At 35.9% G+C, this 17,486-nt stretch overlaps 1 protein-coding gene across 33 annotated transcripts in view; it reads right to left on the bottom strand.

The window, feature by feature from the left end:
• ADGRL3 (adhesion G protein-coupled receptor L3) overlaps positions 1 to 17,486 on the bottom strand; it is a gene marked incomplete at both ends in the record, with an annotated part of 582,832 nt that overhangs the window by 95,576 nt on the left and 469,770 nt on the right. For 32 of the 33 annotated variants that reach the window (XM_079704517.1, XM_079704528.1, XM_079704539.1 and 29 more), the window contains one exon: positions 9,788 to 9,997. In XM_079704517.1, the coding sequence (XP_079560643.1) occupies positions 9,788 to 9,997 (210 nt within the window). The remainder of the gene's footprint in view (positions 1 to 9,787; positions 9,998 to 17,486) is intronic. The other variant, XM_079704533.1, reaches the window with a different exon arrangement.

The following is a 17,486-nucleotide window of genomic DNA, read 5'->3' as shown; positions in this document are numbered from 1 at the left end:
GGATGACAGCAGAGCATTATAATAAGAAAAAAGTATAACATATAGGGAAAAGTTCTAATAAGATCCTATTGATAATTATTACTGAGATTAGTCTAAAGGTTTTAAAATAGATCTCATGAATTTTTTTCTTGGTCATAATCCTGTGTTTATTAACATACTAAGTTCTTCAGTGTAAGTGAAAGAGAAACACTAAAGTCAAGGAGAATAAAAGCTCTTAAAATAAAAAATATAATAATTAAAGTGTTTTATAATGAGATTATTAATTCATTATTATTTATTGTTTATTTCTTCCTTGCATTGTTTCAGAAAGGATTTAAGATGACATTGGGAAGTTCATACTGCATAGGTGTAATTGTAGATCTGGTTAAAATAAAGTGTTCTAGGAGTGCTTTCATTCTCTCATTTTTTGTTATTTTACTAAATGTTGGTCTATACAAGCTTGGTCACAAAAGGCAGCTAGCCCTTACTTTGGCATATTTTCTAAGGTACTATAAGTTTCAGCTGACCATATATTAATTTTCTTATGTCAGTTCCTGAAATTCTCTCTCCTTTGGAGGGGAGGTCTTCATTTTTTATAAGAAGTCCTAACTAAAATCTACAGTTCCTACTAGAAAAGACAACAAATTTATAGAAATTAACTGATTAGTATGGATTCAATGACGAGTATGGTCCTTGAGAAACGAGACGAAGGGCAGGTCTATTTCCTTGGATTAGAGAGATGATGATGAAGGGGAGATGAGGCAGTCAAGTGTCAAAGGGGCTAGAAAGAGAAAGCAGAGCCTGACTGCCACATAACAGGCAGGAAGAGAACACATATACAGCAAAAAGAGTAAAGACAAGTTGGGCTGAGCTGCACTCAACCCAAATTTTTTTTTTTTTTTTTTTTTTGCGGTATGCGGGCCTCTCACTGCTGCGGCCTCTCCCGTTGTGGAGCACAGGCTCCGGATGCGCAGGCTCAGCGGCCATGGCTCACGGGCCCAGCCGCTCCATGGCATGTGGGATCCTCCCAGACCGGGGCACGAACCTGTGTCCCCTGCATCCGCAGGCAGACTCTCAACCACTGCGCCATCAGGGAGGAAGCCCCCAAATTTTTGATATCAATCATTGTCCTTTATGCTATATGTCAGAAGTTTTGTGCAGTATGCAACATTTGGAGAAGTTTATCATACCATATGTAACATCAAGAAGGAAAAATAAGAATAAGGTTTCTAAATGAAAAGAAATCACAGAGCATTTGAATTGCAGGTTAAAAAGAGAATGAAATGATTTCTTCTTGGGAAATAACATCGTTTTCCATTTCTTGCTTTGTAGAGTTAGAACTTCAACTATTAATTTTTGTTATCAGAAGGCTTTACATTTTTGGAGAAAAATGCACACTTTGATTGCTTATTCATCTGTATGCATTTATGGGAAAAACTGTCACATTTGTATATGATAACCAGTTAAAAGTATAATCACCATAATTGTACCCTTCACAGCCATTAATCATGAATGTGTAATCACAAACATGAATCCAACTGCATTTTCATTGTAACGTACTGTATACATATGGACACATACCAGAGAACAGCATTAAATGAATGAATTATTTATTATGCCTATAAGTCTTCTAAAAAATGAAAATTTTCATTTGCAGTTTTACTCATGAGAACCAACTTACATTATGTGCATGAATCTTAAGTTAGTAGAAAGGGCCTCACAAAAATTACAAATTGCATAAAGTCTGTTTAATATATTAGGTATTGTCTGTTGATCATATTTTCTGTTTGGGTTTATCAAGAACAGTTGGCTAGTACTATTCATTTTTCCTATTTCTTTCCTTCCCTCCTTCCTTTCCTCCCACACTCTCTCCCTCCCTCTCTCCCCATCTCTCTCCCTCCTTCCCTTCCTTTCTTGATATGGCTAAATGTGGTTAGTAGTAAAGTATAAAGTACAAAGTTAGCACTTAAAGATGTAAACAGAACTTGAGAAAATATAAAGTGTAAAACAAAATTTGGGAAGAGTATATAAATTATAAAAATGACACTGAGTTTGAACTATTTTCCAAAATAGGTCAATTAGAAAAACTCATGTTAGGAGACCTTCAAGATGGTGGAGGAGTAAGACGTGGAGATAACCTTCTTCCCCACAAGCACAGCAAAAATAGATCTACATGTGGAACAACTCCTACAGAATGCCTACTGAATGCTGGCAGAAGAACTCAGACTTCCCACAAGGCAAGAAACTCCCCACATACCTGGGTATGGCAAAAGAAAAAAAGAAAAAACAGAGAAAAAAGAGTAGGGATGGGACTTGCACCTCTGGGAGGGAGCTGTGAAGGAGGAAATGTTTCCACACACTAGGAAGCCCCTTCGTGGGCGGAGACTGTGTGTGGCTGAGGGGGGGAAGCTTTGGAGCCACGGAGGAGAGCACAGCAACAGGGGTGTGGAGGGCAAAGCAGAGAGATTCCTGCACAGAGGATTGCTGCCAACCAGCACTCACCAGCCTGAGAGGCGTGTCTGCTCACCCTCTGCTGTGGGTGGGGGTTGGGAGCTGAGCCTCAGGCTTCGCAGGTCAGATCCCAGGGAGAGGACTGGGGTTGGCTGCATAAACAGGGCCTGAAGGGGGATAGTGCACCACACCTAGGCTGGAGGGAGTCTGGGAAAATGTTTGGAACTGCCTAAGAGACAAGAGACCATTGTTTCAGGGTGTGCAAGGAGAGGGGATTCAGACCACCACCTAAATGAGCTCCAGAGACTGTCGTGAGCTGCAGCTACCAGCACGGATCCCAGAGACAGGCATGCAACACTAAGGCTGCTCCTGCAGCCATCAAAAAGCCTATGTGCAAGACCAGGTCACTATCCACACCTCCCCTCCCGGAAGCCACTGCCAGAGTCCCGTGAAACAGGGAAAACTTCCCCAGGAGAACACATGGCACTCCTCAGGCTGTTGCAACATCACTCCAGACTCTATCACCGCAGGATCACCGCACATTCCATACCTCCGCTTTGCCCAGCCTGAGTGAGCCAGAGCCCCCTAATCAGCTGCTCCTTTAACACCGTCCTGTGGGTGCTAAGAACGGACACCCTCAGGCAACTTATATGCAGAGGCGGGGCCAAATCCAAAGTTGAACCCCAGGAGCTGTGCGAACAAAGAAGAGAAAAGGAAATCTTTCCCAGCAGCCTCAGGAGAAGCAGATTAAATCTTCACAATCAACTTGATGTACCCTGCATCTGTGGAATACATGAATAGACAACGAATCATCACAAAACTGAGGTGGTGGACTTTGGGAGCAACTATAGACTTGGGGTTTGCTTTCTGAATCTAATTTGCTTCTGGTTTTATGTTTATCTTAGTTTAGTATTTAGAGTTTATCATTGGTAGATTTGTTTATTGATTTGGTTGCTTTCTTCCTTTTTTTAATATATATATTTTTCCTTTTTCTCTTTTTGTGAGTGTGCATGTGTATGCTTCTTTGTGTGATATTGTCTGTACAGCTTTGCTTTTACCATTTATCCTAGGGTTCTGTCTGTCCATTTTTTGTTTATTGTTTGTTTTTGTTTTTCTTTTTTCTAAGTATAGTTTTTAGTGCTTGTTATCACTGGTGGATTTGTTTTTTGGTTTGGTTGCTCTCTTCCTTCTTTCTTTCTTTTTTTATTACATTTTAATTTTTTTATTTTTAATAATTATTTTTATTTTATTTACTTATTTATTTATTTATTTATTTTCCTCCCTTTTTTTTTGGAGCCGTTTGGCTGTCGGGGTCTTGGTGCTCTGGCCGGGTGTCAGACCTGTGCCTCTGAGGTGAGAGAGCCAAGTTCAGGACATTGGTCCACCAGAGACTTCCCGGCTCCATGTAATTCAAAGGGTGAAAATCTACCAGATATCTCTATCTCAATGCTAAGACCCAGATCCACTCAATGACCAGCAAGCTACAGTGTTGGACACTCTATGCCAAACAACTAGCAACACAACCCCACCCATTAGCAGAGAGGCTGCCGAAAATCATAATAAGGTCACAGACACCCCAAAACACACCACCGGACGAGGTCCTGCCCATGAGAAAGACAAGATCCAGCCTCATCCACTAGAACACAGGCACTAGTCCCCTCCACCAGGAAGCCCACACAACTCACTGAACTAACCCAGGACACTAGGGGCAGACACCAAAAACAACAGGAACTATGAACATGCAGCCTGCAAAAAGGAGACCCCAAACACAGTAAATTAAGCAAAATGAGAAGACAGAGAAATATGCAGCAGATAAAGAGGCAAGGTAAAAATCACCAGACCAAACAAACAAAGAGGAAATAGGCAGTCTACCTGAAAAATAATTCAGAGTAATCCTAGTAAAAGTGATCCAAAATCTTGGAAAAAGAATGGAGAAAATACAAGAAACATTCAACAAGGACCTAAAAGAACTAAAGGGCAAACAAACAATGATCAACAACACAATAAATGAAATTAAAAATTATCTAGAAGGAATCAATAGCATTTTAACTGAGGCAGAAGAACTGATAAGCACACTGGAAGATAAAATAGTGGAAATAACTACTGCAGAGCAGAATAAAGAAAAAAGAATGAACACAATTAAGGACAGTCTTAGACAACTCTGGGACAACATTAAACACACCAACATTCAAATTTTAGGGGTCCCAGAAGAAGAAGAGAAAAAGAAAGGGACTAAGAAAATATTTGAAGAGATTATAGTTGAAAACTTCCTTAATATGGGAAACGAAATAATCAATCAACTCCAGGAAGTGCAGAGAGTCCCATACATAATAAACCAAAGAGAAACACGCCAAGACCCATATTAATCAAACTATCAAAAATTAAATACAAAGAAAAAATATTAAAAGCAGCAAGGGAAAAACAACAAATAACATAAAAGGGAATTCTATAAGGTTAACAGCTGAAACTCTGCAATCCAGAAGGGAGTGGCAGAATATACTTAAAGTGATAAAAGGGAAAAACCTACAACCAAGATTACTCTACCCAGCAAGGATCTCATTCAGATTTGATGGAGAAATTAAAACCATTACAGACAAGCAAAAGCTAAGAAAATTCTGCACCACTAAACCACCAACATATGCTAAAGGAACTTCTCTAGGGGGGAAATGTAAGAGAAGGAAAAGAACTACAATAACAAACAAAATAATTAAGAAAATAGCAATAGGACATACATATCAATAATTACTTTAAATGTAAATGGATTAAATGCTCCAACCAAAAGACATAGACTGGCTGAATGGATACAAAAGCAAGACCGATATATATGATGTCTAAAAGACACCCATCTCAGACCTAGGGACACTTAGCGACTAAAAGTGAGGGATGGAAAAAAATATTCCATACAAATGGAAATCAAAAGAAAGCTGGAGTTGCAATTCTCATATCAGAAAAAATAGACTTTAAAACAAAGACTATTACAAGAGACAAAGAAAGACACTATATAATGATCAAAGCATCAATACAAGAAGAAGATATAACAATTGTAAATATTTATGCACACAGCATAGGAGCACCTCAATAAATAAGGCAAATGCTAACAGCCATAAAAGGGGAAATCGACAGTAACAGAATCATAGTACGGGACTTTAACACCACACTTTTACCTATGGACAGATCAGTCAAAATGAAAATAAATAAGGAAACACAAGCTATAAATGATATATTAAACAAGATGGATTTAACTGATATTTATAGGACATTCCACCCAAAAACAACAGAATACACTTTCTTCTCAAATGCTCATGGGACATTCTCCAGGATAGATCATATCTTGGATCACAAAAAAGCCTTGGTAAATTTAAGAAAATTGAAATTGTATCAAGTATCTTTTCCGTCCACAAAGCTACGAGACTATATATCAATTACAGCAAAAAAATCTAAAAAAAAAAATACAAACACATGGAGGCTAAACACTACACTACTTAATAACCAAGAGATCACTGAAGAAATCAAAGAGAAAATCAAAAAATACCTAGAAACAATGACAATGAAAACACAATGACCCAGAACCTATGGGATGCAGCAAAAGCAGTTCTAAGAAGGGAGTATATAACAATACAATCCTACCTCAAGAACCAGGAAACATCTCAAATAAGCAACCTAACCTTACACCTAAAGCAATTAGAGAAAGAATAAAAAGACCACAAAGTTAGCAGAAGGAACGAAATCATAAAATCAGATCAGAAATAACTGAAAAAGAAATGAAGGGAACAGTAGCAAAGATCAATAAAACTAAAAGCTGCTTCTTTGAGAAGATAAACAAAATTGATAAACCATTAACCAGACTCATCAAGAAAAAAAGGGAGAAGACTCAAATCAATAGAATTAGAAATGAAAAGGGAGAAGTAGCAACTGACAAGCAGAAACACAAAGGATCATGAGAGATTACTACAAGCAACTTTATGCCAATACAATGGACAACCTGGAAGAAATGGACAAATTCTTAGAAAAGCACAACCTTCTGAGACTGAACTGGGACGAGATAGATAGTATAAACAGACCAATCATAAGCACTGAAATTGAGACTGTGATTAAAAATCTTCCAACAAACAAAACCCCAGGAACAGATGGCTTTACAGGCAAATTCTATCAAACATTTAGAGAAAAGTTAACACCTATCATTCTCAAACTCTTCCAAAATATAGCAGAGGGAGGAATATTCTCAATCATATTCTATGAGGCCACCATCACCCTGATACCAAAACCAAACAAAGATGTCACAAACAAAGAAAACTACAGGCCAATATCACTGATGAACATGGATGCAAAAATCCTCAACAAAACACTAGCAAACAGTATCCAGCAGCATATTACAGTGTTGTACACCATGATCAAGGAGGGTTTATACCAGGAATGCAAGGATTCTTCAATATTAGCAAATCAATCAGTGTGATAAACCATATTAAAAAATTGAAGGGAAGATAAACCATATTAACAAATTGAAGGGAAAAACCATATGATCATCTCAATAGATGGAGAAAAAGCTTTTGAAAAAATTCAAAACCCATTTATGATAAAAACTCTCCAGAAAGTAGGCATAGAGGGAACCTATCTCAACATAATTAAGGCCATATATGACAAACCTACAGCAAACATTGTTCTCAATGGTGAAAAATTGAAAACATTTCCACTAAGATCAGGAACAAGACAAGGTTGTCCATTCTCACCACTATTATTCACATAGTTTTGGAAGTTTTAGCCATAGCAATCAGAGAAGAAAAAGACATAAAAGGAACCCAAATCGGAAAAGAAGAAGTAAAGCTGTCATTGCTTGCAGATGACATGATCCTATACATAGAGAATCCTAACGATGTTACCAGAAAGCTAGAGCTAATCAATGAATTTGGTAAAGTAGCAGGTTACAAATTTAATGCACAGAAATCTCTTGCATTCCTATACACTAATGGTGAAATATCTGAAAGAGAAATTAAGGAAACACTCTAATTTACCATTGCAATAAAAAGAATAAAATACCTAGGAATAAACCTACCTAAGGAGACAAAAGACCTCTATGCAGAAAACTATAAGACACTGATGAAAGAAGTTAAAGATGATACAAAGAGGTGGAGAGATATACCATATTCTTGGATTGGAAGAATCAACATTGAGAAAATGACTATACTATGCAAAGCAATCTACAGATTCAATGCAATCCCTATCAAACTACCAATGGCATTTTTCACAGAACTAGAACAAAAATTTCACAATTTGTATGGAAACACAAAAGACCCTGAATAGCCAAAGCAATCTTGAGAAAGAAAAACAGACCTGGAGGAATCAGGCTCCTGGACTTCAGACTACTATACTACAAAGCTACAGTAAACAAGGCTGTATGGTATGGGCACAAAAATAGAAATATAGATCAATAGAACAGGATAGAAATCCCAGAGATAAACCCATGCACATATCGTCAGCTTACTTTTGATAAAGGAGGCAAGAATATACAATGGAGAAAAGACAGCCTCTTCAATAAGTGGTGCTGGAAAAACTGGACAGCTACACGTAAAAGAATGAAATTAGAACATTCCATAATACTGTACACAAAAATAAACTCAAAATGGATTAAAGACCTAAATGTAAGGCCAGACACTATAAAACTCTTAGAGGAAAACACAGGCAGATCACTCTATGACATAAATCACAGCAAGATCCTTTTTGACCAACCTCCTAGAGAAATGGAAATAAAAAACAAAAATAAAAAAATGGGACCTAATGAAACTTCAAAGCTTTTGCACAGCAAAGGAAACCATAAGCAAGACGAAAAGACAACCCTCAGAATGGGAGAAAGTATTTGCAAATGAAGCAACTGACAAAGGATTAATCTCCAAATATACAAGCAGCTCATGCATCTCAATATCAAAAAATCAAACAACCCAATCCAAAAATGGGCAAAAGACCTAAATAGACATATCTCCAAAGAAGATATACAGATTGCCAACAAACACATGAAAGGACGCTCACCATCCTTAATCATTAGAGAAATGCAAATCAAAGCTACAATGAGGTATCACCTCACAGCAGTCAGAATGGCCATCACCAAAACATCTAGAAATAATAAATGCTGGAGACAGTATGGAGGAAAGGGAACCCTCTTGCACTAATGGTGGGAATGTAAATTGATATAGCCACTATGGAGAACAGTATGGAGGTTACTTAAAAATCTAAAAATAGAACTACCATGTGACCCAGCAATCCCACTACTGGCATATACCCTGAGAGAACCATAGTTCAAAAAGTGTCATGCTCATTGCAGCTCTATTTACAATAGACAGGACATGGAAACAACCTAAGTGTCCCTCGACAGATGAATGGATAAAGAAGATGTGGCACATATATACAATGGAATATTACTCAGCCATAAAAAGAAATGAAATTGAGTTATTTGTAATGAGGTGGATGGACCTAGAGTCTGTGATACAGAGTGAAGTAAGTCAGAAAGAGAAAAACAAATACCGTATGTTAACACATGTATATGGAATCTAAAAAAAACAAAAAACAAAAAAACTTCTGAAGAACCTAGGGATAGGACAGGAATAAAGATGCAGACGTTGTGAATGGACTTGAGGACACAGGGAGGGGGAAGGGTAATCTGGGACGAAATGAGAAAGTGGCATGTACTTATATATACTACCAAATATAAAATAAATAGCTAATGAGAAGCAGCCGCATATCACAAGGAGATCAGCTCAGTGCTTTGTGACCACCTAGAGGGGTGGGATAGGGAGGGTGAGAGGGAGATGCAAGAAGGAGGAGATATGGGGATATAAGTATATGTATAGCTGATTTACTTTGTTATAAAGCAGAAACACACCATTGTAAAGTAATTATACTCCAATAAAGATGTTAAAAAAAAGATTAAAACAAAAACCCAACTCATGTTAGACATACAGTTTTCAATATAATTTCCAGTTTTTTAAAAAATATATATATTATAAACTTCAAAGAATAACAATTACATGTTAGAAAAGATACTCCTCCATTCCCCAAATGATTTAAGTTTTCTCAATATTCAGCTGTGTGATTTAAAAAATTAAAGAAAAAGACTAATGAAGAAACACAGTTGTTTAGAAAGGCAAGTTTCTGAACAGAATTTCTGAAGAAATGTACATTCATACATCCATATATTCACTGCTTCTTTATGACAATGGATATGAAAAAGGGAATACTGAATAAGATCTCAAAATTAGTAACTATCTTAGACAACTGGAAGAGAGGATACTTTCAAACAAGTATATTTTGTGTATTGGAAAGCTGGAAGTGGAGAAATTCTTTTCTAATACCAAAATAAATTGCTTACTGGTTGATCTGTTCGGTTGATCCCAATCAAGAAGAGCAGTTCTGCTACAAAAAGGCTGATGCAGAGGTTCTTATGGATGGTGTTACGGTCACTCTGGAGCCCACGGAAAAAGCAAAATGTGAAGATGCAAATCAGGAGACAAACAAGGGACAGCAAAATTCCAACCCATGTGATCACATCCAGTAGAAGGTCATGGACCGCATCACTGTGCTGGAAACACAATAGGAAAGCCATAAGTTGCAATTATGCATAACCAATTACAAAGTTTATAAGGGCCTGTTTCTATGAAGCATGATTTTAATAATGTACTAAATATCCTCCACACATGCAATGAATAAGATAACTTAATTATTTGGGTTTTCTAATCCACAGGTAAAGCATTTTATCTTTTCTGTGAGGTGTAAATCAGTTTGTCAATAGTGTTTGCACCTTTCTTAGCTATGTACATTTTCAGTTGTACATTTTCAACTATGTATATTTTCAGTTGAAGCATATCAAGTTAATTTTGGCCAAAGATTTCAAGGTAGAGCTTTTCGTTTTTCTACCCCACATAATGTTTTTAGGTTAATATTTTTACAACTCTTGCCAGGGAATACTCTATATAAAAATTAAGTTATACACTTAGGAAAGTGGTATCACAACTGAAATTTATTTGAATCACTGAAGAATTTTTATTAAAAAAAATACAGTTCCTCTGTCCTATCAGAATTTCGAAGGTTGAGTTCATAAAAGTATGTAATTTCATAAAGATCCCCAGTTAATTCTGATGGACAGCCACATATGTGTACCATTTATTTAGTGGAAAATCTAAAAGAATGAGGATAGTCACTGGATTTATATTCATATTGAATGGCTTAAGGAGATCAAGAAGTTTGATCACTGAAAGGTTTTGCATGAATAGAACCTGTTATACACAGATGGAAAATAAGTATTCAGAATTACTATACCCGATAGCAGCCCAAAAGAGATAGTAGAGCCATGAAAAAGAAATACGCTCATGAAAACTTCTGCACTGAAACTACATTATGTGGCTCTGTTACAGTCCTGTGAGTTCCATACCTGCCATGTTCCTTGGTTTGTCCACTATCTCATTTCTGTCTTTGTTCTAAGATTCAAAACTCCATTTCCACTCTATGATAGTTTGCCTCCATCGAAACCACTTTTGTGAAGCTTAGAACGTATGGTAGCCCAACACATCGGTGTGCCAACATGTTGGAGCAGAATCGAGAAACTGTCTATGACTGTCAATTCCTCTTTTCTTCCTAGGTTTCTTGAAAATTATTAAAGACCTAACTTCCAACAGTAGGGGAATACATAAATAATGGTTGATATTTATGGAATGATATTCAAAAGAGGAGTAGAAAATCAGTGTTCTAGATTTATAGTCACAAACATATATACTTCTCAAAAATCTAATATTAGGTTTAAAAAAATGTAAGTGGCAAATGTATCTATACAGTATGATACCATTTATGTAAAATTTTAAATGACACAAATCAATGGCATTGATTTTTATGGATATATGCATAAGTAGTGAAAGCATAACATGTGCATGGGAAATTTTTTAGTTGAAAGCAAAGATATATGTTTCTAATTGACATCTTTTTCAACTGTATAGATCATACACATTGATTTTTGTTTTAGGATGGAAGTTACTACATTTAGTTGTCTCCCACATTGTTAGCTCACCTTAAAAAATTCATAAATATCCAGGTTTTCTATTTTTTGTTTTTATTCAAACTTTGTACCTTTATGTTTTATATAAACTTCATACAAAGATTATTCTGAATGTGGAAATTCTCCTTACACGTGAGCCACCATGCTGTAACCTGAATCACAGCACTTCGCATATTGCTAGATACAACTTCACAGTTGTTATCTGATAAAGAACTCTGCTAGGACACTGTCAATGAAACAGTTTCAAACTATTCCTGCATAACTCTAGATGTATTTCTCGGAAGGAGCTCAAATCATGAAAGAAAACCACATGAAATTTTGATTTAACTGCTTTGTTCTCCAGGGGACACTGCTAAAGTAGTGTTGGGTCTCTGATAGCTTAAATTACTTTTACTATTGGAGAGTGGAGAGTGGTTAGTGCTACCCGGTTCCCTGAACAGAGGGCTATTTGCTCTCTTCTTTGACTCAAAGGAAAGATGCTGTAATTGAGTATCAAGCACCAGCGTTCAGCACAGCAGTCTTCCATAATGGCAGGTATAATACATTCTCAAATATATCCTAAAGACCTAAAACACTAAAAAAGAAAGAAAAAAAAGAAACCAAATAACTCCGGCTTTTCCTGGGTAGTTGCATTATTAGAAATGTATTGACTTTACTTAGTGCCTTTGTAGGTCTTTCAAAAACCCCATGCAGAATTATTAAGAGAAGAATACCAAACGTCAAAACAACAGTACAAAAAGTACATAACACTCAAAGAAATAACAAAAAAGTCTAGCAATTAATTAGTAATCATCTTTCAGGTATTACTGTCTAGTTCAGAAAACATAAACAACAGCTACCTTATATGTATTATACTGTGATCGAATGTGACTCACCACTTGAATTTTATCAGTAAGATGAAAGAAAAAGAACAATGGACATTAAACGCGAACAAGACCTATGAGTTTAGCCTTCTTTATAATAGTCTGTCATAACAGAACTTTCAGGAGGCCAAGCCATGATAAAAACCAACCCCCCTTCAAGAGGATGGTCAATTGAATAAAACTCCTAGGTATAGTTTTAACAACGTGATAATGGAGCAAGTATTCCTATTTTCAAGCTTCCACGTTTTGAGTATTCTATAACTCAATCACCCTTGACATGAACTATATACCATTATGTGACTTGAGATCTTATTAGTCTTATACCTTATTATTATATCCTAGCACTTAGTATTGGGCTTGACACATAAAAAATGCTGAATAGGGCTTCCCTGGTGGCGCAGTAGTTGAGAGTCCGCCTGCCAATGCAGGGGACACGGGGTCGTGCCCCAGTCCGGGAAGATCCCACATGCTGCGGAGCGGCTGGGCCCGTGAGCCATGGCCGCTGAGCCTGTGCGTCCAGAGCCTGTGCTCCGCAACGGGGGAGGCCACAACAGTGAGAGGCCCGTGTACCGCAAAAAAAAAAAAAAAAAAAAGATGAATAAATATTTGTTTTTGAATGGTTATAATAACACTACTCCACTTAAACCAAATGTCTAAGAGTTGAACCCTCTTACATCAGTATAGTTTTAGTATCCATTTAATCCCCACTGGATTTTAAAAAGTATCAATATCAAATATTACATGTTCAAAACTGAGCCCCTTCTTATCCTGTTTCTCCCTCCACTCCCAGCCCCCACTCCCAAATCTACCCTTCCTTCTGTTTTCCTCATTTCGGTAAACAGCAACTTCGTTCTTTGAAGTGTTCTGGCCAAGAACTTAAGAGTCATATTGATTCCTCTTTTTTACACACTACTCTTAATCCATCAAGAAATCTTGTAGCTCCTGTCTTCTATCTGACAGCTGCTCCTCACCTCAATTGCACCAAATTGGTTAGAGCTACCTGATTTTTTTTAAACAGCCTCCTAAATGATCTCCCTACTATGACCCTCATCCATCCCCCTTTCCTCTCTGTTCAACAAGATGGAGAGCTTCTCTTTAAATACAAGCCAGATAATAAGATTCATTGATGGAGGCATCCAATGTCTCCTACCTCAATAAAAGTAAAAACCAAAGTCTTTACAAAGGTCTATAATGTCCTATAAGATCTGCACTCCTTTGAAACATTTCCTATTCTCCCCTTCATTCAGTTCACTCTATCCCAGTTGGCCTCCTCTAGCCTTTGAATACATCCAGCACATTCCAGCCTCAGAGACTTTGTACTTGATGTTGCCTTGGTCTGGAATTCTCTTCCAATAAATAGCTGTGTGAGTTACTTGCTAACTTCCTTCAGTTCTTCATTCAAATGTCACCTTCTCACAGAGTTTTTCTGAATCACTTCATCTAAAATTGCAAACATCATTTACCCACTCTGACTCTCTATTATTTTTCCTGAATTTTTTTTCCTCTTAACATTTGCCTAGACTATATATTTTATTAATATATCTTATTTATGTTTTCTACATAAACAAGAAATATTAATAAAATACATAGTCTAGAACCTATTGTATAGCACAAGGAACTCTAGTCAATACTGTGTAATGGCCCATATGGGAAAATAATCTAAAAAAGAGAGGATATATGTATATGTATAACTGATTCACTTTAATGTACCCCTGAAACTAACACAACATTGTAAATCAACTGTACTCCAAAAAAAAAAAAAAATTCTTGTTCATCATCTGTGGCCTTTACTAGAAAGTACATTGTAAGAGAATAAATTGTTTAATCACCAATGTATCCCCAGGTCCTAGAAAGCTGCCTCCCATAGAGTGGATGCACAATTAATGTGTGAAATGAATAAATTAATCTCTCTTGAATTACCCTCCCTTCTGCAATGGATTTAGATTATAAACTAAAAGTTGTATCATGCTGCCCATTGCAATCTTTGGGGTTCTTTGGTTCATAAACTACCTGCTCTAAAATCTTGAGTAAAAGATAAAGAAAATTAAAGCTGGAGAATGAGGAGGTCGTTACACCATAATATCTTAAAATGTGTGGAAGTAAGAGGACTGCAGAGTAAGTATGATTAGAGTCTGAAGATGTGGATTTAACCTTGTCGCTCCAATTTTGCAATTGGACAACTTGAACAACTACTTACCCTTTAAAGTATCAGACACTTCATACATATAGAGATAAAACAGATTCACTTTGTTGTATACCTGAAACTAACATGATATTGTAAATCAGTTATACACCAATAAAAATTAGAAAAATAATCAAAAACTTCAAGGAAATTAATTTCTTAAAGAAGATGGGGAGCTGTGAGAGAAAATCTACAAGCAGAACGACAGAATGATTCATCAGAATATACTTTCAGGAAATTCATTGACTCTATCCACTCTAGAAAGAAATTTTTATGAAAACAATACTCATTTTTCAGGCTTCCTGTGAAGCTTACATTCACATATGAAATGCCAGATATTTTGTAAAAGCTACAGAAAGTTCCTGATTTTTCCTTTTATTTTCACCTCAATGAATCTGCTTTGTCCTATCACTGTGGGATTACTGAGTAATTCAAATACCACAAAAGGGGTGAGTACCACAATGAAGGAAAAAAAGGTGGCTTAAACAATGATGTTTTGTGAAACTCACTCTGTCAGTATAAAACCCTCAAATATACCAATAGGTATATTTAATGAAACTAAGCCCAAATTCATGGAAGAGTGAAATGTGACTTCTGCTTCATGATTTAAAAATAACTCAACCTGTGTACACTAAGATCTTTATGTAAATCTTGATATTTCTAACTTTATTGTCCAAAAAGCATCTTGTCAGCAAACAAGATGGAGAAATAGATTTTGAAATGTTTTCCATTTTAACTGCCTAAGTATTTCCAGATATATTGTATATTTCCAGATACACAAACTATATGAATTAATTCTGAACCCCTCTGGATGTTTTTGGCTTTTTTATAATTTTAGAAAGTTGCATTTTCCAGACATTGCTTGAACAATCACCCTATAATAATTATTAAATGTGGACAGTAATTTTCAAGAACCTGTTTTACTTTCTGCATTAAAGTGTATTATTTTAATGTTGAGTCAGAGTTGTTAAGGCATAATAATATGATTTTTAAATTGCCTCTTAAACATATCTTGTTCTGAAATACTTGTAATATAGCTAAATGAGTTTTATTTTTTCTTCTTTGCAAATGTAGGAGCACTCACTTTGCTACCAATGTATCACATCAGCATAAGGCATTGCTTTGAATCAAGAATTCCACTGAAGCTAGTAGGGTTATGAAAGGCCTATTTTCTGATAAATGTGGTAAGAACTCTGTGAAATAAGTTCCTTGCATTGCTCTAACCAATCATCGAACACATAGGTCACCACACGAATGCTTGGGAAAATAAAGGGCTCAATGGTCTGAGGAAATTAGAATTTTCTTTGCAGCAATAGGATGAAGGTCAAAGTTGAGTAACACAGTATGAAGAATGATATGATTGCATTTCTTATGATTTTTATAGTAGGTTAGCCAAAATAACTCAGCAATAATTTCCAAATTTGTATCAGGTTGAAAAAAAAATCAGTCAAATATTTTCAAGCTTTAATTGCTGAGAGAGAACCACTGGCAAGTAAAAGCACACAAAACTATTCATATCCAACTATCCTTTGAATTCAAGAGAACTTATTCAGAATATCTCTTTGGTTTCAGAAGCACAGTGTTGTATACTCTAAGTTATTTGAAGTTTTCTTGCTTTGAATTGAAAAAAAAATTTTTTTAATCTCACCATATTTGGTGAACCAGATTCACAACTACCTTAATAGAGGAAACAGAAAAGGAAATAGTAGAAAATGTAGAAACTAAGTATCTTACAGTAGTTGAGAATTAAATACAGATATAGGCTTTTAAAAAGTAAAGTTGATAAACAAAAAACAATTACTGACCAATTAGAAATTTTTAAAGTAAATGAAGTAATCAAGCAGTAAATAAGAAAAAGATTTTAGGAATATATGGGGTGAAGGTAGAAAATGAAGCTGGGAAGATAGAAAATTTCATCTTTAACATTTCTGAGTTAAATACAGTGATGATGATAATGGTGATGATGGTAATAACAATGATGATGATAGCTAACACATAACTTTCAAAATATCAGTTTCTTTTAGAAGTGCTTATCTATTTTATTAGGGTTGTCACTTAGTCCTATAAAACACTGTGATGTGATACTATTATTATTTCCAATCTACAGATGAAAAAACTGAAGCACAGATAAGTAATTTACCCTAGATCATTCAACTAGTAATGCAGTAGATATAGTATTAATGGTAACATGACCAAGTATCCAGTTTTGCTCAGGAACGTCTTAGTTCTAGCATTAAATTTTTCTATCCTGGAAAAATCTTCTCCCAGACATGAAACTATTCCAGAGGTCAGAGATGGGTTCAGAAGTTTGAAAGAAAAGTACAAAATCCATATGATAGTCTAGAAAATAGAGGCTGGAAGCAACACTATTTTTAGTATCAAATGTCTGTGGCATTGAATATCCACCTTCCTTAGTGACTCCTGCTGTTCTATTCCCTGACTACTGATGCTGGAAACCATGATTTGCAGTTCCTAGTAGAGAATCAGACATTGTTGTATTATTCTGAGTGATGAAACCTAAGTATGCAACTTCAGGGCCTTGTGATGCTAAATTTCTCTTTGACTTTGGATTAACTGTTGTGCTTTGTACCAAGATTGTGCTAAATTAATTTTTAACACTGTTACTATTGTGACTGTTTTCTAAGAGTTCATTGATGAAACTGAGAACAATATAATAACATGACAGTACTGAAAAGGAATGCTAAATAACTGTGTTATTTTAAAGGTACATGGAAGGATACATGAAGTTAGATTAGAGAGATAACCAAAACAAAGTATACTACACAAAATGTGGAAATGAAGTTGGGACCAGAAGCATGTGAATGTGCGTATGGAGGCTGAATCTCACAAATCTAGGATAAGACAGGCAAGTTTTTGTAGGATAAAAAGTGTTTTTTTTTTGTTTTATGTTTTTTTTAAACCTCCCCTCAAAAGGTACCAATGTTCAGTTGAAATTAATGGTAGTGGAGTAAGCCTG

The sequence above is a fragment of the Hyperoodon ampullatus genome (genome assembly GCF_949752795.1).
Source record: "Hyperoodon ampullatus genome assembly, chromosome: 1".
Lineage (NCBI taxonomy): Eukaryota > Metazoa > Chordata > Mammalia > Artiodactyla > Ziphiidae > Hyperoodon > Hyperoodon ampullatus.
This window is presented reverse-complemented; position numbering and strand designations above follow the sequence as displayed.